Source organism: Quercus robur, chromosome 5 (assembly GCF_932294415.1).
Source record: "Quercus robur chromosome 5, dhQueRobu3.1, whole genome shotgun sequence".
Lineage (NCBI taxonomy): Eukaryota > Viridiplantae > Streptophyta > Magnoliopsida > Fagales > Fagaceae > Quercus > Quercus robur.
The window spans coordinates 74,951,138-74,975,820 of NC_065538.1; the positions used below are offsets into that span (position 1 = coordinate 74,951,138).

General features: G+C 32.9%; 1 protein-coding gene across 1 annotated transcript; it reads right to left on the reverse strand.

Moving 5' to 3' along the window:
- Window positions 1-17,003: 17,003 nt before the first annotated feature.
- LOC126727077 (L-ascorbate oxidase homolog) lies at window positions 17,004-23,768 on the reverse strand. The gene is made up of 8 exons (XM_050432545.1): window positions 23,338-23,768; window positions 23,073-23,182; window positions 21,194-21,464; window positions 20,969-21,071; window positions 20,431-20,776; window positions 19,540-19,908; window positions 19,354-19,432; window positions 17,004-17,460 (listed from the first exon to the last, which is right to left on the reverse strand). The coding sequence occupies exons 1-8, from the start codon at window positions 23,476-23,478 to the stop codon at window positions 17,242-17,244; spliced, it is 1,638 nt and encodes a 545-aa protein (XP_050288502.1). The 5' UTR covers window positions 23,479-23,768; the 3' UTR covers window positions 17,004-17,241.
- Window positions 23,769-24,683: the final 915 nt, after the last annotated feature.

Consider the following 24,683-nt stretch of genomic DNA (forward strand, 5'->3'; position numbering starts at 1 on the left):
AAAATAACTAAAGTTTAAAATGGAAAGCAATCATACATATGGTACAAAGGATTTGCATTCAATCCAAATATCCCGTCTCAAGCTTTCATGGTAGGGCTTTTTTAATTCCCATAATTAATTTTACAAAAAAAAAAAAAAAAAAGATTCATATACTTTTTTAGTAATTAATAAAAGTTTTTGTTCTTTGTTTTTTTTTTTTTTTTGAATGCTGAAAATATCAAAATTACATCATTTTTAAGGAACTTAATTGATGAAAGGGTAAAATTTAAATACAGTTCTTTAGATATTGTAAATTAAGTTCTCCACTGAAATTCATTCATATAGCTAGCTACATTAAATATAATTATTTAAAAAAATTATTTTTTGTATTTTATTGGTCAATGCAACCATATTTTTAAAGGTGAAAAACTTAAAGTTTTTATTTTTTTATTTTTTTGAGAAGAACTTAATATTGATAGGCTTGGATATTTAACAATTCGACTATATTAAAAACGTGATGAAAGTCAACAGATAAGATTGAAAAAAAAAAAAAAAATCAAAACTTTAGAGACAAAAATGAGAACTGAACAAATTTAGAGGATGTAACATACCATCGAGTAAAAAAAAAAAAAAAAGATTTATCAAAGTTTTTATAGTTTTTACATTTTGTATAAAATTACTTATATACGGATTGATCACCGTATCCTTGTTAAGGTTTTATCTGACATTATTTAGACGAGAAAAGAAACTCCATTGAAAAGATTCGAGTTCTATTTTATAATATTTTCCGGATACCAAACGTTATAACGTACAAAAAGAAAAGAATTAGGTCATTCACCCAAAAAAAAAAAAAAAAAAACCCCACACGTTAAAAACATTGACATGACATAAGCAATTGCATGTCCTAAAGGAAACATGACAAGCCCCCCATCAAATAAAAAATTCAAACTTTTTCTCACTCCGTTCAGTCGGAAAGGCTTTTCAGTAGTCTTTGTATTCACTATTCACATTTACTTTAATCTCTTCGACATCACCTCACCATCCACTAACACTACAACATGTGTTGCCACGTAGACATGCTTAGCATGTCGGGCTCTTTTCCTATAAAGACACGTTGGCATTCCAATTTTATACCTTTACATATAATATATATATAAAATATAATATAATAGGTTTTCTCTTTTTTGGAGGAATAATCTGGTGGTTCAAAAATATTTATGTACCCTAAGTCTAAGAAGAGATATAACCCGATGATAACTTGATAAAAATACATTCCTAACTCCATGTAAAATAGTATCTACAGAATAGGGATATTCTATATCCATAAATTTGAACTGCTTCAACTCCCAGTATTCCTTCAATCACTTTGCTAGTATATATGAAACTTAGGTATAGTACTTTGTACTTTAAGTTCATCTTTTAAAATTCAATTATGCTGCTTTAATTAAAAATACACTTCTATCTATAAGAAAAAAAAAAAAAACACTTAATTAAATTTTAAGAGAAAAATTTAAAGAACAAACTAAGTTTTGCAAATATGTGGTTGCATGAGTGCATCGAATTAGTTTTCTGTGGGGAGCTGAAACAATTAGTGCACGTTTGGATTGTATTGAAAAGGAAAGCAGATGCGCATCTACGTTTTTGTGTGGGTTCTATGCATTGTTTATAAGAGCCGCAAGTACTTTTTTTTATCAAAAATAATTTTAAAATTAGATTTCACGGTACTATTTACATATTTAAAAATTATTTTACTACAACATTTTCAGTAATAAGCGATATCCAAATCCAAGAATATAAACAATTAATGAAAGAAAACCAAAATTTTGCATGTCGGGACGTGGCTGTCCATGGCCATCCTTTGCTGACAGAAGTGGGAAAATGCAGAAAGAGATGGTTACAAATTGGGGAATATTCTCTGTATCCATTGCCAGAAGCATGGACAAGTGTTTTGTGATTATGGCTGTGAGAAAAAAGTGTTGAAAGTTGAAACTAGCTGGAGAACTGTTAAAGTAATCCTGAAGATCAGATTTGATATTCTTGAATGATAGGTGGAACAGAAATGAGTGCTACTAAGAATGCAAAAAATAAAAAATAAAAAACTACTGGCGTCCATCTTTGGTACGTGATCACTTTACAAGTACAAATTTTTATAAGATATAAGACGTAAAGGCCGTGGTTTAAGTATTCAGAAGGTATTTCAAAATAATAAAAAAATGCAAGAAAAAAATACAGTATTAAAATATTACTTCAAGAGCAATGTAGCTTAATTAATACTTATTAGTTTGTAAATTGACACCTTTTACGATTTTTAACAAAGGGTCCGTTTGAATTGAGGAGGAAAAGGAGGGGGGGGAGTGGAGAGGAGTAAAGTAGAGTTATCTTAAAATAATCTAATTTTAGACCTAATTTACTTTACTTTACTTTACTCCCGACCTTCCCTCACCTTAATCCAAACGGACGAAAAGTTTCTAATAAAATGATCATGGTTCAAATATTCTCCCTCAATTATCAAAATTACAAATCTATATATTCTACAGTTTGATACAACATATTGTTACAACGAGATTGATTTATATTACATCTCAAATTAATTTTTATTAATACCATTATAAAGTTATATTTACATTATTTGTGGTCTCATGAAACATTCTTGTGCATGAATTGAATAATTTTATAATTAATATAATTGTCTTTTCTTCAAAATTAATATCTCCCTAAATATAAATATATATATATATATATATATATTAAATTTAACATTTCCCTAAGCATTAAATTCTAGTAACTAATGATTTCACTTGCTCTTTTTTTTCTTATTTTTTTTTAATACAAGATAGAATTTCTACTCTAGCCTAATCTAAGTGTATACGTGTGTGAAGCTCTCTCCTGAAGACTTAGGCTCCGTTTGGGAGTTCATAAGGGAATGGAATGGAATGGAATTAAATAATCATAAGGGAATGGAAAGGAATAGAATGGAATGAAATGTATTTAAGTAAGGGAAAGGAATGGAAAAGAATGGAATGAAATAGAATTAAGTAACCTTGATTGGATGTTTTAAAATAAAGGAATGGAAAGGAATGAAAATGAATGGAATGTAAGTAATCTTGTTTGGGAGTAACATGAAGGGAATGGAATGGAATCATTTTATGACAATATTACTATTAGACCCCTATTTTAAAATAAAGAATTGAATATATAGGGGTAATTTGGGAGTTTTAATAAAAAAAAATCATTAAATTTAATTCCATTCCCTCCCATTCCTCCCAATTTCGGGGGGAATGAAAATTTGAGGTTTTAAGGGAATAGAGAGGAATGAGTGTTCCCTCCTACCTATTCCATTCCCTCCTACTTAAACTCCCAAACAAGGGAATGAACTTTCCTTTCCCTCCATTAAAACTCTCAAACAAGGGAATGAAAGAATATTCTAAAATGGAAATAGGTAGGAGGGAATGGAATGGAATCATTTTAGGACAATAGTACTATTAGACCCCTATTTTAAAATAAAGAATTGAATATATAGGGGTAATTTGGGAGTTTTAATAAAAAAAATCATTAAATTTAATTCCATTCCCTCTCATTCCTCCCAATTTCGGGGGGAATGAAAATTTGAGGTTTTAAGGAAATAGAGAGGAATGAGTGTTCCCTCCTACCTATTCCATTCCCTCCTACTTAAACTCCCAAACAAGGGAATGGACTTTCCTTTCCCTCCATTAAAACTCCCAAACAAGGGAATGAAAAAATATTCTAAAATGATTCTTTTCATTCCTTTCCATTCCATTCCCTCCTCCCAAACGAGGCATTAAACCCCGACCCTTGCCCCCCCACACCCTACAAGCATTTATACTTGTGGAGTAACCACTACACCAAGGGTATGCGGTGGTTGATTTCACTTGCTTGAATATTATGATGATATATAAAACCAAGAACTTTAATTGCATAAAATTTCAAAACTTTTTTGCAAGTGCTAATGTGGTAAATTGTGATTTATTTACAATAAAATTTATGTTAATGACAGTCCCATATAAAAGTGATATTACACTCATCACAATTTTTCACTTCAATAAATTGTGAAAATTTGTATTACTTATAGCGTTATCATATATAAAACAAGCTAGAAAATTTTTTAAAAAGTTAATACATGTCTTCTTACAAATATAAATATATATATATATATATATATATTATAATTGATGGTTTAATACATCAGAAAAATAAGTTTTTAACTTTTTAATGTTCCTTTTGTATTTAATTTCAACTATATATAATAGAAGTTAATTGGGCTTGTACTTGTTAATAGTTTTTTATTATTGGTTAACAATCCAGTTAAAGAAAGTTTTTATAGAAAAAGAAAAAAAAAAACAATTAATGTTTTGACATGTTTTTTCATTTCCCATAAAAATGATGTCAAAACTTTCCTAAAATGGATTGTTAACCAATGTCTTAAGGGCACTTATTAACATTTCCATTTATTATTAAATTATGATAAAAAATAATTAAAAATGCTTTATTTTATTAGAAACATACAATGGTGAAATCATTACGTGAGTTAATTGGGTTTGTACTTGTTAATAATAATAAAAATAAAAATAAAACTATTAACAAGTACAAGCCCATTTAACTTCTATTATATATGGTTGAAATTCAATAAAAAGAACATTAAAAGTTAAAAATTTTATTTTTCTAATGTATTAAACCATCAATTAAAATTTTTAAAATTTATATATTTGTAAGAAGATATGTATTATTTTTTTTTTATAACTAATTTCTAGCTTATTTTATATATGATAACGCTACAAATTATACAACAACTTGTTGAAGTGGCAAATTGTGATAAGTGTTATTTCACTTTTAAACTTATCACAATTTGCCACTTATCACTAGGGGTAAGAGGGGGGGGGGGGGGAAGGGAAGAGAGAGAGAGAGAGTGTGTGTGTTTGTTATTACATGAGTTAAATGAATCTTATTATGGACCATTTGGTAAGTAACAGTTATTCTTTGGTTTAAAAACCATATATATATATAGGACGGACCCAGGTGGGGGCCCAAGGGGGCTTGGGCCCCCCCTAGGTCCAACTTTTTTTTAGTTATAATATTTTTCATTTTTGTAGTTAGCCCCCTTTCCAAAACTTTAGGCCCCTTTTCTCCACAATAAGCTTAACTATCCTCACCCAAATAGCAACTATCTAACCAAAAAACTTAACAAAAACAATAAAAATGTTCACAATGGTGATTGTATTTTAGCAAAAAAAAAAAAACTATTTTACCACCAAAGAACTAAAAAATTATGTGTTATTGGAGAAGCTAAAACTAATTTTTTTTGCAATTACAATAAACTGGTATAAATACCAGTTGACTATAGCAAGTTGTTAAAAATAAAATCCAATATTTTATTAAGATTATATCTCTTCCTTTAATTAAAAAACTTAAATTCTCTCACTTCCTTTATTATTTTAATGAATTGTTTATATTATTTTAAATGAAGTTAATAAAAAAAAATAGAACATTTGATATTAAGTGTATTGTAAAGTGAGGTAGTAAAATAAATCAAATAACTTTTTGAAGTTCTAAAAGCTAAAATTTTTAGCACCATCAATGTAAATGCTCTAACTTCAACAACAACAACAAAATCCTAGACAACGTAGTATTAAAAAAAGACATTATTTTGTTTTTGTTGGTAAATTATTGCATCTTAATGTATTTAGAAACAACGATTTTGAGTATTTATAATTTTTTAATACTATATGGATGCCTATTTGGATTTTTTTTTCTTTATACTCCAACCCCACTAGCTTAAAATCTTAGGTTCGTCCCTATATATATATATATATATATTTATATTTATATCGAGTTCTATACTTTATAATGAATGCTCAATCAAACAATTATATTGTAATTTTAAAGGAATATCTATTTCATTTCTAAATTTATTCCTCTGTAGTCCGTACTAGATATGCCCTATATAATAATATTTATAACTTTCATTAATTTAAAATTTATCACGTATCAATTGATTTTTTTTTTTTTTTTTTTTTTAAGGAAAGTATCAATTGATTTTAAATTCAAACTTTGTCTCTACTTACATATATTAGACCGCACATAAATTGCAAGGGGTGTTAGAAATATGTCATTTCCTATCATTAAGTTTCTAAAATAAGTTCATTCTCAAAAAAAAAAAAAAAAAAAAAAAAATCTAAAATAAGTTATATATATTTTTTGGACAAGAATAAGTGATAATTTATCTAGAACACATGTCTAAGGTTAGGAATAAAGTCCTTTATCTTACTAAGTATTTTATTTTATACTCCATCAATCATAGCTTATCACATATAATTTTTATTTATTTATTTATAAAGTAGCTAAAGATTTAAATAAAAATAATAATAAAAAAATAACATACTTTAATTGATAAAGTATAAAGTGAAATACTAAAAGTGGAAAAAATAATAATTTCTATTCCTAAAGCTATGGTAATCTTGAAACAACTTACAAAATTAAGCTAGCAGACATTTATTAACTTGTGATGTCTACCTCCACTAATTACGAAACGTATCACGTATCAGGCATCTCACAAACTTGTGGGGTTCACAAATTTGTGAGAGAACCACTCCATAAAACAAGTTTATAATTATTGCCACTAATTAGGACAAATTTTTTTGTTGCATTGCATTACTTTTTTTTAGTCAATTTCAACCTACGTTATTCACTTCTGATAATATCTCTTTATCATCAGACCAAAACATCAATCAGTTTTTAGTGTAGACAAGAATTGAACTCTAAATCTCTTATTCAACCATCAAATAGTTTACCAGTTGAGTTAACTGTAACCCACTTGTATTGCATTACTTTGATTCATTAATGTTAACCATTTCCAAACTTCCAAGACAAGAAAATTAAGTAAGCTCTATTTGGTAGGGAGGAAAGAAAACAATGGTGACTGAAAATGAGGGAGGATAGCAAAATTAAAATTAAAGGAAAGAATTTTTTTTTTCTTCATGTATTTTTAGTTGAAGCTGTAAAAAAATGAAATGACAGAAAATGAATATACATATCTTCATTTAGTTAAAAAAAAAAAGAAAGAAAAGAAATGATAAGTAGTAGTGAATTATTGTAATAGCCCTATTAAATAAGAAACAAATGACTAATGATGAGTTGGATATGGAGCATAAAGGTAATTTTAAATTCACACCCACTTTTTCCTAACTTTTCTCTCTATTTGGGATAGATTATATGAGTGTTTGGATAGCGCGTTTGCGCATCTATGTTTCTCTCTTTCTGCGTTTTTTTTTTTTTTTTAGTCACAATTGTTGACCAAGTCTTCCGTGAACAGTGCATTCGTGCACTGTTTACAGACCCATAAATTTCACTTTTTAATAATTTTTTCATTAAAAATGGGTTTCACTATACTATTCACACGTTTAAAAATTATTTTGTTACAGTGTTTTCGGTTTTCGGTTTTCAATTTTCAGCAAAATAAATTCTATCCAAACTGACATGTTTTGTAGACTTGTAGACTTGGTAGAAAATCACCCACCCCATTTTCTATCTCTTCCATTTTTTTCCTCTTATCAAAATAAAAATACCTGCTTTCCCCCATTTGTCAAACCTGGAAAAGGAATTGATGCAATTAGTCTGAATATTTGGTGACATGCTTTTTCATATCGTTGAACTCAGAAGACTAGTCTTGGTTTGTCTTTAAGAAGTTTTTTTTTTTTTTTTTTGAGAAATTGTCTTTAAGAAGTTGAAGCATTAATATGTGTATAATAAATATAACGAATTAAGATGTGGATGGTGGATTTAATGCAAGTGCAGAAAGCAACTGTACCAGCCTTGTTTAAATGGAGCGACAGCAATTTTCTCGAGGCTTTTTCTTTGAAGAGATTGATTGACAGAATTTTATACTGGTGATTTTGTAATCCACCAACAGTGATAGAGAAAATGATAATTCTGACAAGGACGTTGATTTCACTAAATAATGACGATGAAAATAGCTTTCCTTTTTCTTTTTCTTTTTTTGATGACGAAAATAGCTTTCCTATGATAATGATAAGTTGATAATTAACCATACTGATAGTCAAAACGGTGATTGAACTATAGTAATGATGTTAATGAAAATGACAAAGCTTGAATATGATATATGATCAAGATGAACAAATTATTTTATTTTCTAGCAAATCTAAATCTAATTAAGATGAACTAACGTAGAAGGATATATGATGAAGAAATTGTACCTTGTGCAATGACTTTTGAATTATTGTTGGTGTTGACCAATTAGACTGGTCCACAGTAGCTTGGGCCAGCTGAAAAGGGATAATGCATAAAATTCTGTCACAGCAATTACAGACATTATTTCACACTAGCAAGTTATCCGCGCATTGCCAGGATAATATTATAATATTTTATATAAGGTGATTTTGGATATGTATTATAGTATAATTGTTATAAAACTTTATTAGTAATGAGTTTATTATAAAAAAAAAAAAGATAATTATAAATTGTATACACAAATACATTATAATTATTCAATTGAAGTAATGAGGAAAAAAAAACTTAATGAGGAAAAAAAAAACTTAGGAAAAAAATTTTAGAATAAAAATTGATATAGAATGTGTCTTTTTCTTTCTCTTTAATTTTAAAACAAAATACACATCTCAAACACCCACGATTAATCACATCGTTTACAAAACCCACAAATCCACAACGTCTGACCTTGACATTAAAATCGTAATCGCCATTGTCACTCAATATAAAATGCAAGTCCTCCTTCCTTAGTTGTAGCCAATTCAAACGGGGTAGGAATAGATGAAACAACAATGTTAGAGTAAGGTAGGTGTTGCTAAAAGATTAAAGGTAAATGACATCATTTTTTAGCTATGTGTAGTTGACATGAGATAGCATGAAGGGCTATAAATAGATATATTTTCAAACTGATTAAATAATTTTGAAATCTACAAATAAGAATTCAAAATATAAAATACTTTTATATCCTAAAATTACATAAATTTAAGCAACCTACCAAACACTTTCTCAATCACTCTATTCTCACAACTAAATATGGAGACCTTGATCATAAACACCAAATTAATTATCTCAATGGAATTAAGGAAATCATTTGTAAGTATCAACATAAAGAGAACATGATTAAACAAAGAGAAATTTGCTAAAAACACATTCATTTATCAAAATTCAGTTGACTTTAGTTGAGCTTCTGCATCCTTTAAAAAAAATCGAAAAATACTTTCAAGTCACCATCGATTGTTGTTTTTACCACTATGACTACATACAAAGAAACCTACAAATTATGAATTCTAACACAAAATTAGAAAGGAAAAAATAAAAATAAAAAAAACTAACTTCATAAATAATCAATTAGAATGTTTCTTTTTCTTTAGTTCTAAAATAAAATACATTTATAACTTTCCCAAATCAAAATCTCAAACACCCAAAGACTCCAAGCGAATCATAACCTTGACAAAGTCTACAATGCCTGACTTCAATATCAAAACTATAAGCTACCGTCATTGAATAAAAAACGCAATCCCCCTTCCTTAGTCATAGCCTACTTATTCGGGTTACAATCAAATGATACTGCAACATTGGAGTTATGTAGGTGTCATTGAAAGGTTGAAGCTAAATGACATCATTTTTTTTCTAAGTGTATTTAAGATAGGATGATATGAAAGGTTATGAACATGTGTATATAAAGGAGTAAAAGTGAAAATGATGAATGGAAATGCAAAGAGTTTTTTGTGTGTGTGAGAGATGGAAGGTCTTGAGATATTGAACCAAATGAAATAAACAATAGTCTTAAAACATTGAATACAAAATGTAACAAAAATTAGTCTTTTTTTTTTTTTTTTTTGAGAAATAACAAAAATTAGTCTTGAAACATTGAACCAAAGGAAATAAAGAGTCTTCACTTTTAAATTTGTTCTTATCTCTAATATGGCTTAAGGGTATCTCAATTCTCTTCATAGAGTGCGCCACATGGCAGATTCTCATGCTCTCTCGCATGAGATCTAGGTCTTTGCTTTTATATATATACATATATATATATATATATATATATATACATATTGATATTGATTGATTGATTGATTATTAGTGGATTTGAGTTAGCTCAACTCGTAAAATCTCTTCATGTCGAGTAGAAATTATGAGGTTCAATCTTTGTCTACATAAATCAATTGGTGTTTTGATATAATGATAAAAAACAATCATTAGGAGAAAAAGACATCATAAGTTAAACTTCTCCGCACACACACAAAAAAAAGAAAAAAAGAAAAAAAGAAAAGAAAAAAAAAACGTGTGCTTGAAAAGTCATAGGTACAATTTTCACTAATTGATTTAAGCTTATAATTATCTATTATATATTTTTTTGTGTAATTAAATTTGCTTTTATCATATGTTGTACTTTACTGCAAAATTTCAGTTACTACCTAATTGAGCAAAAATATTATATTCCAATTCAATTATTTCTTATATAAATCTTATCAAAATAATCATAAAGATTCATTTTACAATAATAATTAGTGCTCCACGTATAAATAATTAATTCATAAAAAATGCATTTTCTCTATAAATACTTTATTTAATTACATAGTGCAAATTTAGACAACTACAATATCATATCACTCAAAAGACTTGGCGAAATGAAACTTGTTTAGATTAGTATAATTAAAAGTATAAACATATTACTTTAATAAATTCATAATATTCAGTTTTTGTAACTATTTAAACATACAATTATTTTTTTTAATTTTATGTATTATTTAATTTGCTTTTGCCTTATAATTGAAATTGGTTTGAATTATTGCCAAAACAACTAAATATGAGGAAAATATCACATTCCAAATCAATTGTTTTTTTCCTTTCTGGTAATAAATATTGTGGGGCACAATAGTTTGTGGGCTCGGCCCGCTCGCTTATGGGGAGTCCACAGGCCCCAAACTGAAGGAGGCCAGGGCCCAAGCTCAAAAATAGCAAGCCCAAAGTGGCCCGAAGATACGGCCGAGGACAGCTTAGTCCTCGGCAGACCCAAAGTCTCATTGATGAAAGTGGCATACAAGCAAACTTAAAAGATCAGAAAATATCTCGGGGAAATAGTCCTTAATACCCTTCATTGATATGACATTGCACCTGACAGAACCGGATTCTTAGGCTTTATTGACCATCTCCAACCATTTCGAGATTAGACTGATGGGACAAATATCTGTCCTGGAAAAGTCGACCTTACACGTGGACGAAGGACAACGAACGTAGGCTAATATAAAAGAAAATGTAAGGTAACGAAGAGAGGGATCCCCCATCTCACTTCCTGGGGAAAAACTCCAGGGATGAGAATGACCGGACAATATAAGTACTCCACCACAAAAAACCCACCGCCGAGTAAACGGGGAAAGGCATTAGTGCTGCTCGGACATGATCCGAGGAGTCCAATCCTTCGAGATACAAAGTTGTAGGGCTTGGATGTCCAGGCTGAAGCCTTTTCTTATCCGAATTTCCTTAAAATCTGGTTTGGACCAACGCCCTGTGACCAAACGCTAGCCTTTCAAGCCCACTCTCTACAAATTTTATTGTGAGGGATCCTTCACGCGCGAGCCCAACGTCATCGTTGGGCCGCTTGAGAATCGTGTCCCTACAATTGGCGCCGTCTGTGGGAAAGGCTTGCGTGTTGGCACGGGTGGCGCATGAGTCAGCTCTCTAGCAAGCAGAGATTCACGAGTTTTTCCCATCTCCGGCGACGTGCAGTTGTTGCTCCGCCATAAGCTTCTGCTAGGGGCTACGCCTTGCACTACTAACGGCGCTGGCAGCTCTAGGGGCTTCCGGCCTCAAGCCAACTCTCCCCTCCCTGGCCTAGGGGTTAACCTTCGAAAAGTAAATAAGTATAGAAAAAAAAAATTATTACTTAACAAGAAATCTTACAAGTTTTGGACAGAACTAAGGCCTTGTATGGTCCTCGGACCCAAGCCTATGGGGAAACCAAGTACAAACAAGAAATCTTACAAGTTTTGGACAGAACCAAGGCCTTGCATGGTCCTCGGATCCAAGCCTATGGGGAAACCAAGTACAAAAAAGAAATCTTACAAGTTTTGGACAGAACCAAGGCCTTGCATGGTCCTCGGACCCAAGCCTATGGGGAAACCAAGTACAAACAAGAAATTTTACAAGTTTTGGACAGAACCAAGGCCTTGTATGGTCCTCGGACCCAAGCCTATGGGGAAACCAAGTACAAAAAAGAAATCTTACAAGTTTTGGACAGAACCAAGGCCTTGTATGGTCCTCGGACCCAAGCCTATGGGGAAACCAAGTACAAAAAAGAAATCTTACAAGTTTTGGATAGAACCAAGGCCTTGTATGGTCCTCGGACCCAAGCCTATGGGGAAACCAAGTACAAAAAAGAAATCTTACAAGTTTTGGACAGAACCAAGGCCTTGCATGGTCCTCGGACCCAAGCCTATGGGGAAACCAAGTACAAACAAGAAATCTTACAAGTTTTGGACAGAACCAAGGCCTTGCATGGTCCTCGGACCCAAGCCTATGGGGAAACCAAGTACAAACAAGAAATTTTATAAGTTTTGGACAGAACCAAGGCCTTGTATGGTCCTCGGACCCAAGCCTATGGGGAAACCAAGTACAAAAAAGAAATCTTATAAGTTTTGGACAGAACCAAGGCCTTGTATGGTCTTCGGACCCAAGCCTATGGGGAAACCAAGTACAAAAAAGAAATCTTACAAGTTTTGGACAGAACCAAGGCCTTGTATGGTCCTCGGACCCAAGCCTATGGGGAAACCAAGTACAAAAAAGAAATCTTACAAGTTTTGGTCAGAACCAAGGCCTTGTATGGTCCTCGGACCCAAGCCTATGGAGAAACCAAGTACAAAAAAGAAATCTTACAAGTTTTGGACAGAACCAAGGCCTTGTATGGTCCTCGGACCCAAGCCTATGGGGAAACCAAGTACAGAAAAGAAATCTTACAAGTTTTGGACAGAATCAAGGCCTTGCATGGTCCTCGGACCCAAGCCTATGGGGAAACCAAATACGCAAAAGTACAGTCGGAGCTCCCTATTTCCCAGTCAACCGCTTAGATGGATTATTTAGAGATCGTCAGCCTTGGACGATATTCACGCGCTTATCACAGAATATTCAACTGTTATCCCGGTTAGCTTCTTGAGTTTGATTTACTATGAATTATCGATATAATGCCTGGTAGTATTGGTAAATTGGAGTTAGTTAGATTATGTTTCAAGCTATTTTGCTCTAAATATTCTTGAAGAAACACACACATAGGGCACACCCATTCACGAAGTAGTGTTGTCAAAGAAACAGTATTCAAAACAAGTAAAGAAATTTCCATTCTTACTAAAACAAAGAAGTAGTACACCGTACAACGAAAAGCTGGAATCAGTTTGTGTCAAAGCTCACTACATAACCAAAAAAAAAGGAAGATGCAAGAGAATAAGATGAAGCCGAGGAAGTAGATCAGAGGAGAGGTTGGCTACAGCTCCAAGACCTTGTTCTTCCTCGATGCTTTCACATGCCCACAGCTCAAACAGCAAAAGAGACCCAACTTGAGCCTGACACCGCTGAAGGAAAGGTGCAGGAAGTTGGAAGTTGAGGGGCTTTCTCTAAATATTTGCCTGCCACAAGGCAAAGGCGCTGATGACAGAGAATCTTTCTTCTGACACACCAAAATTCTGGCATGAACAGAACTTGCTTCGGATTTTGGCTAAAAGAATGGGGAGGCAAATCTTGAGTCTCCGCCATCCTTGCCCCGACCGAGCCATCTCAAGTTTTGTTAGGACATGGCGTTTCTGGGAGAGGAAGGGTTTATTCATGGCTGACTACTATGGTGGATGTATTATTGGATAGGGAATAACCAGATGGAAGAAGTGAACTCTGAGAAGGGCCTGAGGGATTCAGATATGAGAAAATCGCCTTTTGTCTTCTCTCTTTATATAGGGAACGAAGAAAAGGGTATATACCACGTTCAGATCCCCAGGGAAATCTATAAAGAAGAACGCGCCGTTTCGTTCTCCCACGCCATCAGTAACCGTTAGATCTGGGAGGTCTCGTAAATGGGAAGATATTAAAGGTACGCTTCAGATAACCAAACGGCATAATGGCAATGTGCGCAAATTGAGAGAAACGTCTTGTAGACCGGCGCATTCCTCGGGGAGGTGAAGAGTCGCCAACGTTGATCAAGGGCTGAATTGAATGAACCGCAATAAAGACTTGATATTACCAAAACCCACCTTTCCAACCAAGACGTTGGACAACAGGGTTTTGAGGGGCTAATGTGGGGCACAATAGTTTGTGGGCTCGGCCCGCTCGCTTATGGGGAGTCCACAGGCCCCAAACTGAAGGAGGCCAGGGCCCAAGCTCAAAAATAGCAAGCCCAAAGTGGCCCGAAGATACGGCCGAGGACAGCTTAGTCCTCGGCAGACCCAAAGTCTCATTGATGAAAGTGGCATACAAGCAAACTTAAAAGATCAGAAAATATCTCGGGGAAATAGTCCTTAATACCCTTCATTGATATGACATTGCACCTGACAGAACCGGATTCTTAGGCTTTATTGACCATCTCCAACCATTTCGGGATTAGACTGACGGGACAAATATCTGTCCTGGAAAAGTCGACCCTACACGTGGACGAAGGACAACGAACGTAGGCTAATATAAAAGAAAACGTAAGGTAACGAAGAGAGGGATCCCCCATCTCACTTCCTGGGGAAAAACTCCAGGGATGAGAATGACCAGACAATATAAGTACTCCACCACAAAAAACCCACCGCCGGGTAAACGGGGAAAGGCATTAGTGCTGCTCGGACATGATCCGAGGAGTCCAATCCTTCGAGATACAAAGTTGTAGGGCTTGGATGTCCAGGCTGAAGCCTTTTCTTATCCGAATTTCCTTAAAATCCGGTTTGGACCAACGCCCTGTGACCAAACGCTAGCCTTTCAAGCCCACTCTCTACAAATTTTATTGTGAGGGATCCTTCACGCGCGAGCCCAACGTCATCGTTGGGCCGCTTGAGAATCGTGTCCCTACAAATATTCTTATATAATTTTTTTTAAATAACCATATAAATTATTTTTATGAAAATAATTAGTGCTCCATCAATATATATATATATATATATATATATATATATTGATAATTTGATAGTTACAATCGAGGAATGAGGATTTGAATTTTAGATGTCTTTGTTGAAAATACCAGGAGGAGGTTGTATCCAGTTGAGCTACAAAGTTATCATCCTCAATAGATAATTAATATATGAAAATCAATGCATTTACCCCATTTACACATAATTATTAATTAATACACTAACATAGATGCTAAATTTTGATTTTGATTTTGTTTTTTTTTGTTTTTTTGTTTTTTGCTCTGAGATAAAATTCCACTATATCACAATCTAAGTTTATATGTGCTAAATTTTGATTTAGATGAAGAAGAAGGCTAATGAAGAAAATTCTCCATCTATGCAAAACTTGGTAAAACTTTAGAGTTTAGACCACTAAAGTTAAAGTTCCTACTTTTCTATATCTATTCATCTATATAGATATGTGGGATGATTACCTTCACTCAGGCTAGTCCTAGGTTTAGGCCACTTAGGCCATGGCCTAGGACCCTTACTAGAGAAGAGCCCCAAAATGTGAGGCTAATAATTGAATTTTATTTTTTGTTGAAAAAATATATTGTGCATTTTCCCTCAGAAGACCCAAAAAATTATAGATTAATAAAAATCTCAGCCAATCACCATTAAATGAATTAATTATTAGTGTTATTTTTGTATTGGCAAATTCCATGTCAAAAATTACAATTATATTTGCAAAATTTTTCCTATATTCAATTTATTTTAGTTAGTATTATGCTTGGTGTATAAATGAGAAAACTATCTTATGAGACTGTCTCATGAGACATCTCTCTCACATTAAACGTAAGTCCCGCATATATGAGTCTCGCATGTTGTGAGAGAAAGGTCTCATGAGATATCTTCTCATATAAATGAGAGATTTCAGAAGTTTTTGTTCAATGTGCAATATTGGAGAATTTCGATCAAGCGAGATTCAATTTGATCGAGCATGTTTCAAATAGAAAGGTTCACATGATTTTTGATCAAGCGAAGTTGCTGCAGCAGAAAGCCATTGAACTATACTTTTTCTATGGGCTTTTTGTAGCCACTTAAACCTTAAACCCTACTTCTTCCTATCCTCTACCATTGAATATCCTTTGAGAGGAGATTAACATCCAAAATTGAATTGTTGGATACCATAAATACCATTGAAACAAATCTTCAAGTGCAGTGTTTGGGAGATCGTATTGGCAATCGGTGCCTTGATTTGAGTTTTAAGGACCATGAAGAGAAACGAATGGTTCAGTCTGTTGCTAAAAGGAGCTCGATGCTCGGGTACAATAACATTGCATAAGTTGAGGTTTTTGTAAGTTATTTTGTACTACAACCATCTTCATAGTAGATTTTGTTTAAGAGTTAAGCCTCAGAGAGTTTTTCCCTTTCAGGTTTCTCTTCGTAAACACATCTTATCTCTATGCGTTGATGATTTATTTATGGTTTATTACTATATATTTTCCAAGAAACCGATCAATTGACTAACTAGAACCGAAATTGCTACTGCATATATAAAAATGTTAGTAACCCATGCTTAAGAGTCTAATCGTGAACTTCCCATATCCATTAGTCATTTTTAAAAAAGCAAAAATACTAATTTTAAATAAACATGTTTATAATGTAGAACATTAATATTTTAGTGGTACCAAAATATTAAAAGATTAAAAAAAAAGAGTCCATTTAAAGCTTTCGTCTTAGGCTTCAAACTGTATGGAGTTGCCCTGCCTGACCCAAAATGTTTAGATTTTTGGTTCTGAGCCTAACAGTGTAATATACTAAAATTTATTATTCATTTTCAACAATGTTCACAATTCATTATCTGTGGTGAGTCTTATGACTTCTATCTAATGTAATACTCACACTCAAATGTGTATCCTCATCAGAAACTAGAGATTTCCAAAGCTAATGAGGTTATAAACAATGATGCTGTTCAGAAGGACATTGGAGTCTACATCTAAGAGCCATTGGGACTGATAACCCATCCAGGACAAAAGAACGATAGAAATAAGTAGTTAATAACAACTCAAAGCTCAAGTTGAGCTCTTGCATTAATTTCCCGCAAGGACCACCTAGTCCTCACACCAAGAATCGTGCATGCATGTCACCCTCTCGTGACAAATATAATGTCTAGCTACTTCTTAAAAGGTCTTGTATGGCGGCCTCTTGCCCGACCACAAAGAATTGCATTCTTTGGGATTGGATATTCGTCTCTCCAAGAGTTTGCAGGGGAGTATACCCGGAGATAGAACTGCTGGCCCAAGTACTGCCTTGCCCAATTCTCAGACCTTATGTTCCACATTCCCACATTGTCCAGAGCCATGTAGATTGCAGTCCATGATCTAGGATACACCTGCATTCATGTCAAAATTCCATTAACAAAACTAGAAACAGTTCTCACACTATGCAATAGATCATTATCAATAAATCATATATTGCATAAATCTACATGGCTCTAGATATTGCAATGAATTCATTGCATATATTATCAATAGATCATTATCAATAAATCAATAAATTCATTGCATAAATCTACATTATCAATAGATCATTATCAATAAATCAATAAATTCATTGCATATATTATCAATAAACCATATATTGCATAAATTCATTGCATAAATCATATATTTCTCACTCTATTGCATAAATTCATTCCATTAATAAAGATAACTATGCAATAGATCATTATCAATAAATCATATATTATAAAGTGGAAATATAAAATAAAATAAAATGCAAAAAGAAAAAGTTCCTTAAGTATCTATACATTAAAAAATTAAAAGCACAATGATGCTATAAAGTAAATTTTATTTTATCTTATTCTCTTTTTGGCATTATTAGTAAAGATGATCAAGTAAGCAAAGTAAAAGCTTACCAAGAAAGTTCAAATTAACTAAAAATTTAATGGTGGAGATGCTAATTATTTGTAATAAAATGACCAAAATAAAAATAACAAATAGATTTGAGAAAAACATATAAGATTTCTACAAGGAATTTTACCAAAACACATGGGATGCAACAATACAAAATTACTATCATGAATAACTTTTTTTTTTTTTTACTTTTTTGATACTCTACAAATTAATAAATAAAACTTTATTCACTTTTTTTCACCGTATAGACTATAGAGCGATTACAAAATAACAAAAAGTTAAGGAACTTATAACAAAAGGCTTTTTGTACAAAATTCCAGTAGAAGGGAGACTAATAGGCCCTTCACTTTCTTCAAGACAGGGAATTATGAAAGATCATACATCCTTTGCCTACCCTTTTCTCTTTCTCAAATTCACATTACCAAAGAAGTATATGAAACTAAAAACATTGTGAATACATCTTTGTTCAGTAGAAATCCATTGGTAGGCACATTCAAATTTGTAACCATGTATATTTTGTTTTGATATAAACTCAAATTTCTATTTAAAAAAAAAAAAAAAACTATATATTAACCCAAACCAAAATCCAACCAATGCTATAAGAGTGATTTGTGATAGGAAATTTAAAAAATACAACACCAAAAAATTAAATAAAAAAACCATCAACCTAAATTAGAGTTATAAAGAAAAAAAATCGAGAGAGAGAGAGAGTACTTACAGTTTTTGTGTGGAAAAAAATATAGATTGAATCAAATAAATGATATCAAATTTATACAAAATAAGATGGGGGAGAAGAAGAGTTAAAATATAAGAAAGAGGAAATGATAAAGAAAGTTTAACAATAAAGTAAAGAGTAGTAGGAAGATAAAGAGGCAAAGAAAGAGAGGAAAGGTTGGAAGAAGAGAAGAAGAGTTTTTTTTGAATAGGAAGATGAAAAGTTTAAATATTTAATTACTTGAAATTAGAAAGAAGAAAACGAAAAGTTGAAATCAATTTGGATAGCTGAATATAGTTAAATATTTGCATCTAATGTATAGTAACGTTTGTAATGAATAGTAAACATGTGCATATATCCACTAAATGACAATGAATCATTTAATTTTAACAATTAATTGAAATTAGAAAGAAGAAAATGAAAAGTTGAAATCAATTTGGGTAGCTAAATGGTCAAATATTTGCATTTATCCATTAACTATATTTAATTATTTTATATAAAATAAAATAGAAAAAGCATAAGGGAAATTAAAAAAAAAAAGTATGATATGACTGATGAGGTGGCTCAACAGGAGTATAACAACATTAAATTCTACGTCTCAGCTTTTAGATATAGTAGATTGCTAGATTTTCAAAAGGACAAGCTTTGTATATACCTGAGTAGTGCAACGGGCAACAGTGTCTCTCAAATTGTAGACTGCTCTACTTGCAGGTGTCCACTGCCCTCCATCCATGCTGATTATCCAAAGATTGCCAACTTGTTAACATACATTGAGAAATACAAATTGAAACTTGCAATTCAAGTATATAAGTACCAAGAGAGATTACAGATATATGCTTACCCCATAACAAAGAAGGAATGGCCATCAATGTGCCATGACTGCACGGTGTCCTCCCAATTTTGGAACACAATCTCTATATAATCTCGGAAATTAGCACCCATGACAGAAGTCTGAAGGTAGCCACCATTTCCCCCAGTGGGATTACTAGGAATGCTTCCAACACTAAAAACTCCTTGGACGTTGAAGTAGTCAGCAAGTTTTAGGGGAGTGTCTGCTGGAATATATGAGACACTATTGACTGCATATCTCTGCTTTCCATTAATATAAGGAGCAGAGTTTGCAAGCATGATTGTGCGGCTAGTTTTGATCATTCCATAGTGGTAAGAACCTTGGGGATTAGGTCTTGGCCCACTCGCTGTCAGATTCCACCTGATTGAAAAGCATGATACATAAAAATGAATAAAATTGTTCTGCTTAATAAGAATTGAGGATGATTATAAGAAAGTTGATTCCACAAATAATTAATTGCTTTAATGAACATATGTATACATCAAATCTATGTCTTAATAGGTACGGGAGGAAATTTTCTGCGGCAACAAGTACTAAAATGGAAAGAATCATAATACCATATGGCATGAAAGTGGGCTTAACAAGCACGTTGAAAAAGCCAAGCAGAGAGATAAGCTTCTTAAAGAAATTATGTGGGAAAATAACTACCGTATGGATGATTATAAGAAAGTTGATTCCACAAATAATTAATTGCTTTGATGAACATATGTATACATCAAATCTATGTCTTAATAGGCACGGGAGGAAATTTTCTGCGGCAACTAGTATTAAAATGGAAAGAATCATAATACCATATGGCATGAAAGTGAGCTTAACAAGCACATTGAAAAAGCCAAGCAGAGAGATAAGCTTCTTAAAGAAATTATGTAGAAAAATAACTACCGTATAGATCTGGCCTGGCTGAGTGATGAAGCAATTTGAGTGGTAGGACCAACAGGGATGGGACCAGAAACTCCATTGTGTGAATTGCTGTAGTGAAGAATGGCTGTTGTTGTCAGTACCCGAGCCGTAAAGCGTGTAGAAACTGCAATGTAGTAATCCTGGGCAGGCTGATCAGCTGTGACCAAGACAGAATAAGTCTGTCCAAGATGGATATCAAGGGAAGTGTAGGTGTTCTGGAGCGTGTGAGAGCCTTCTACCTCTATCAACTTCATTTTGTGGCCCTGAATTCTGAAGTTAATTGATGTTGTAAGCCCCACATTCGATATCCTGAGCCTATAAGTCTTTCCTGCAAACAAATTGTTGAAACAATGAGATCCCAGTACATGCAGTTTCTAAGATTATGAGACTAATTAATCACTTTTCTAATCAGAAGTTAATATTTATGGTGAATTCCAATAAACACAAGCACATTAGTTATGAAAAGTTCAACGGTTAAGAGAATTACAGTGAGAGAGCATAAAGGTTCATTAATATACACCTTGATCAACAGTAAATGTGTAACCATTCCACCCACGACCATTGATGAGAAGTCCATCAGGGAAGGGGAGATTGCGACCACTGTCCAAGAGTCGTCTTAGTATCTATAAAACCAAAGTGAGACTAGATTAAGTACTAAGAAGCAGGTTCTATATAAGCCAAGAAAGTGAAATAACTTCAAGGTTCTGGTTCCCCTGCATACGGATGTCAATGTAGAGATGCTTACATATTGATTTGTCTTGTACCAGTCCCCAGCCAATATGGTGAAGTCACCAGCAGGAGAAGGGAATGGAACCGGAATCTTTGGGCGGCTCCAGATTCTGATGCCACCAAACCCTCCAGCAGCTTTCTGGAATCCAAATGATGGGAAGTAGAAATAGCTACCAATCTGGTCCTTCACTTGGATAAAATAAGTGAAGTTTTTTCCTTGTCGGATTGGACAATTAGTGCCATACATTCCATCCTGCCATGAGTTCCGCCTCTGCTGTATGCCATTCCTGTGGACAAAACACATGACAAAGTAATCGAATTAAATATAACTTGTTCAGAATTTTGTTCCAAGACCTTATAGAAGGGGAAATTGTACACTGTCTGGTAGCTGTGGAATTAAATACTAAATGCAGTGTTGGAGGATATCAACTATCCCAAAGGTGCACACCACAACTGCTGAAAAGAAGTACTCATATGCCCTATTTGCTGAAATACTAATTAGTTTTACTAAAATGAAGTAATCCACCTTAAATGAGGAGAATTATCTACTCAATAAAATATAGATCTAAGCCAATCAGTCATAAGATAAGGGTGTCCTGGTTTCTTTCCAGGCTTAAAATTCCCTTTACCATTTTTAACATGGAAACTACCACATCTCTGCACCTTGTAAGACAATGAAGGTTCACAGAAGGAACCCAAAAAATAAATAAATAAATAAATAAAAAATAAAACACACACAAACAAAAAAATATGACCAACTACTAAATACGTTTTAAGTTATCAAAAAATACGCATTCCCTAAAAAAAGTCATCCAAAAATATTGCATGTGAAGATTCTGATCTCTAGGGATTTTTTTTTTCTTGATTTAGAGGTATGGTAGCTTAATGCCAAATACAACCTCGATAAAGGTGCACCTTTTATAAGAAACAACAGATCTGGGCTAGCTGGCTACAAGGAATAATGAAGGCAATTGATGGTAAACTATCCATATCATAATGGACCCATATGCTCCAGAATAACCCATTAGGTAAACAGGCTAAGATTCAAGACCTGAATTTGACTTAATCATAAAAGGTTTATAAATTGACTCTGATTTGAACATTTTTACCACATAAACATCTATACACACACACACACACACACACACACACACATATATATATATATATATATAATTATTCATTTATTAATAAAGTAGATAAAGGCATGCACAGATCTAGCATGTGGGATTGAAATTAACAACATGCTATCAGCTATTCAAACAGAATTTTTGATTATCTTGGACTTCAATAATGAGGCTAAAGAGGTGTATTAGTAAGAAAAATAAGATCCAACCATAAAATCCACTATAAACCAAGTCAGATTCTAAAAGTGAATGTCTGCAAGATGTGAATTAACGGGACCCAGCCCGACAGAAGTGACTATAAAAGCAAAGATGCTTTTTTAAGATTCTTGAACAAAACACTTCCTTTTATTATTCAAAAGCAACCCCAAAAGTTCACCAAATTCACCTATCTTAATGACTCCTTGATATTTCAGTATTTAAGAACTAAAAAAAAACAGTAACAAAAACACAATTCAACATTAGTACTAATGTAAAAAAAATTAGAAGCCATAGATCCATAGATCTTAATTAAGTGTGTCTATCTGTTTCAAATGCTGCTAAAATAGAGGGAATGAGAAAGAACAGAAAATAGCATTGGAGTTATAGATTGTTTTGACCAGTGAACGGTGATAAACTCAGCTCATTTCTCAGTTTAACTGATTGTTGCTGAAAGTACCAGATGTAGTACCAAAATGAACGACATTTTTTGTTTTTCTCTTTCACTTTCTTGCATTTTTCCAAACCTAAAGAACATAAAGCAAGTCTATCAGAAAAATTAAGGCATTTTACCAAGAAATGAGGAATGGCTCCCTTAGGTAGTTGAACACATTGATAACCAAGTTTTCATTTGTAACAGCATCGATTTGAGGCCCTGGGAATTGCCCATTTATCAAAATCCCCTGTAAAATTGCTCACATTTACTCAAGCAACTCAAAGATACATCACAAAGAAACTAGCAAGAAAAGCATTTTCCAAACAAGAGTTAAGCAAAGAAACAGAGTTGCAGAAGCAAAAGAAACAGAGAAATGAACACAATTGGGGGGGGGGGGGGTACCTGTTGCTTAACACCAAGAGGGTAAATATCACCGTAAGTGACTTTCCACGTGAAGAACCTATACGGGTCTTCACCATTAACGCCATGAACAAAAACAAGAACCAAAGCAATGAAAAAACAAAGAACCCTGCAGTCTCTCATTGTTCCTTGTTCTCTTTCTATTTCCTTCACTCAGTAACTACTTGAAGAATGTGTACCACAATGAGTTCAGTGGAAAACTAGATCTACAAAAGCCAAAGGATACTCTCTTCAAAAGCACCACTGTGAAGAAACTGGAACTGGTGCTGATGGGTCTGTTTTTCTCTCTCTAAATCTGTCTAAAAATATAATGCTTTTTTCTAACTTCGTTTTGTGGTGCTTTGATCAGTGAGTGAGCAGAGCTCAGTTTTGTATGCAAGTGAAACAACAAAATGAACTGGCTCGCTTGTGAGCTGTCAATGTGGTTTGGTTTCAGTCTTTAAGTGCATGAAATATAGTGCGGTAGATGGTCCAGTCCAATCATGTACCGTGATTTCCAAGTCGGTTGGGGGCAAAAGTGGGTCTAAATTGATGTTGGATGTTCTTGAGTGGCTTGGAATTTCAGTGTGTACTGGGATCAGAGTGATAGATAGTGTAAGAGATTGGAACTGAATTTGGTAAGTTACAGGATTGACCTTTTCACGTGCACTTATGGAGCTGTCCCTACAAGTGTTGGCTGAGATTAAATGCGATATTCCTCTGCTTTTACTGTTTACTGCATAAATTTATTTTAGGACTTGATTTGCTGTGATGGTAGAACATGAAATGCCATGGTCCTGTTCAAGTTTTGAGTTTGAAGATTATTTGCGTATGTGTTTATTCATCCAATTGTTTGATATGTTTTAGACTTTATTCCCGCTGACCAACCAGCTCTTGCAAAATATAAAAAGTAGCTTATTTTACATATTTTGACCCAAAAAAACACTCACATCAATGGGTATAAAATTGTGCATAAATGCACAAGTGCTACAATAACTGTGCATATATGCACAGTTACTGTAGCTCTTCTATATATTATTTTAGTATTATTTCTCTCACTCAAATTCTCTCTTCCACTTACTCTCTCTCTCTCTCCAACTCATAAAAATATTATTTATATAAAATATAGTGTATAATAGATAAAATGATGTAAATGTTTTGTAAAAATGATGTAAATGTTTTGTAAAAATGATGGTGTAAAATAAAAAATGTAGGTTTTTTTAGGTAAAATAGACGAAATCTTTCAGAAGAACTGATGTAATTGCTCTAATGTTGTCAATTACTATGATTGAAAATTTTCATACTATTTGGTTAATTAAAATGAATTGTCTGCTATTTACTTAAATCTA

Excerpts from the sequence above, each read along its gene's own strand:
- LOC126727077 (XM_050432545.1), bottom strand. The coding sequence starts at position 23,478 with ATGAGAGACTGCAGGGTTCTTTGTTTTTTCATTGCTTTGGTTCTTGTT. Across the intron at positions 21,072-21,193 it reads GGTACAAGACAAATCAATAT|ATACTAAGACGACTCTTGGA; the intron begins GTAAGCATCTCT and ends TTGGTTTTATAG. Across the intron at positions 19,433-19,539 it reads CATTCCTTCTTTGTTATGGG|CATGGATGGAGGGCAGTGGA; the intron begins GTAAGCATATAT and ends TTGGATAATCAG.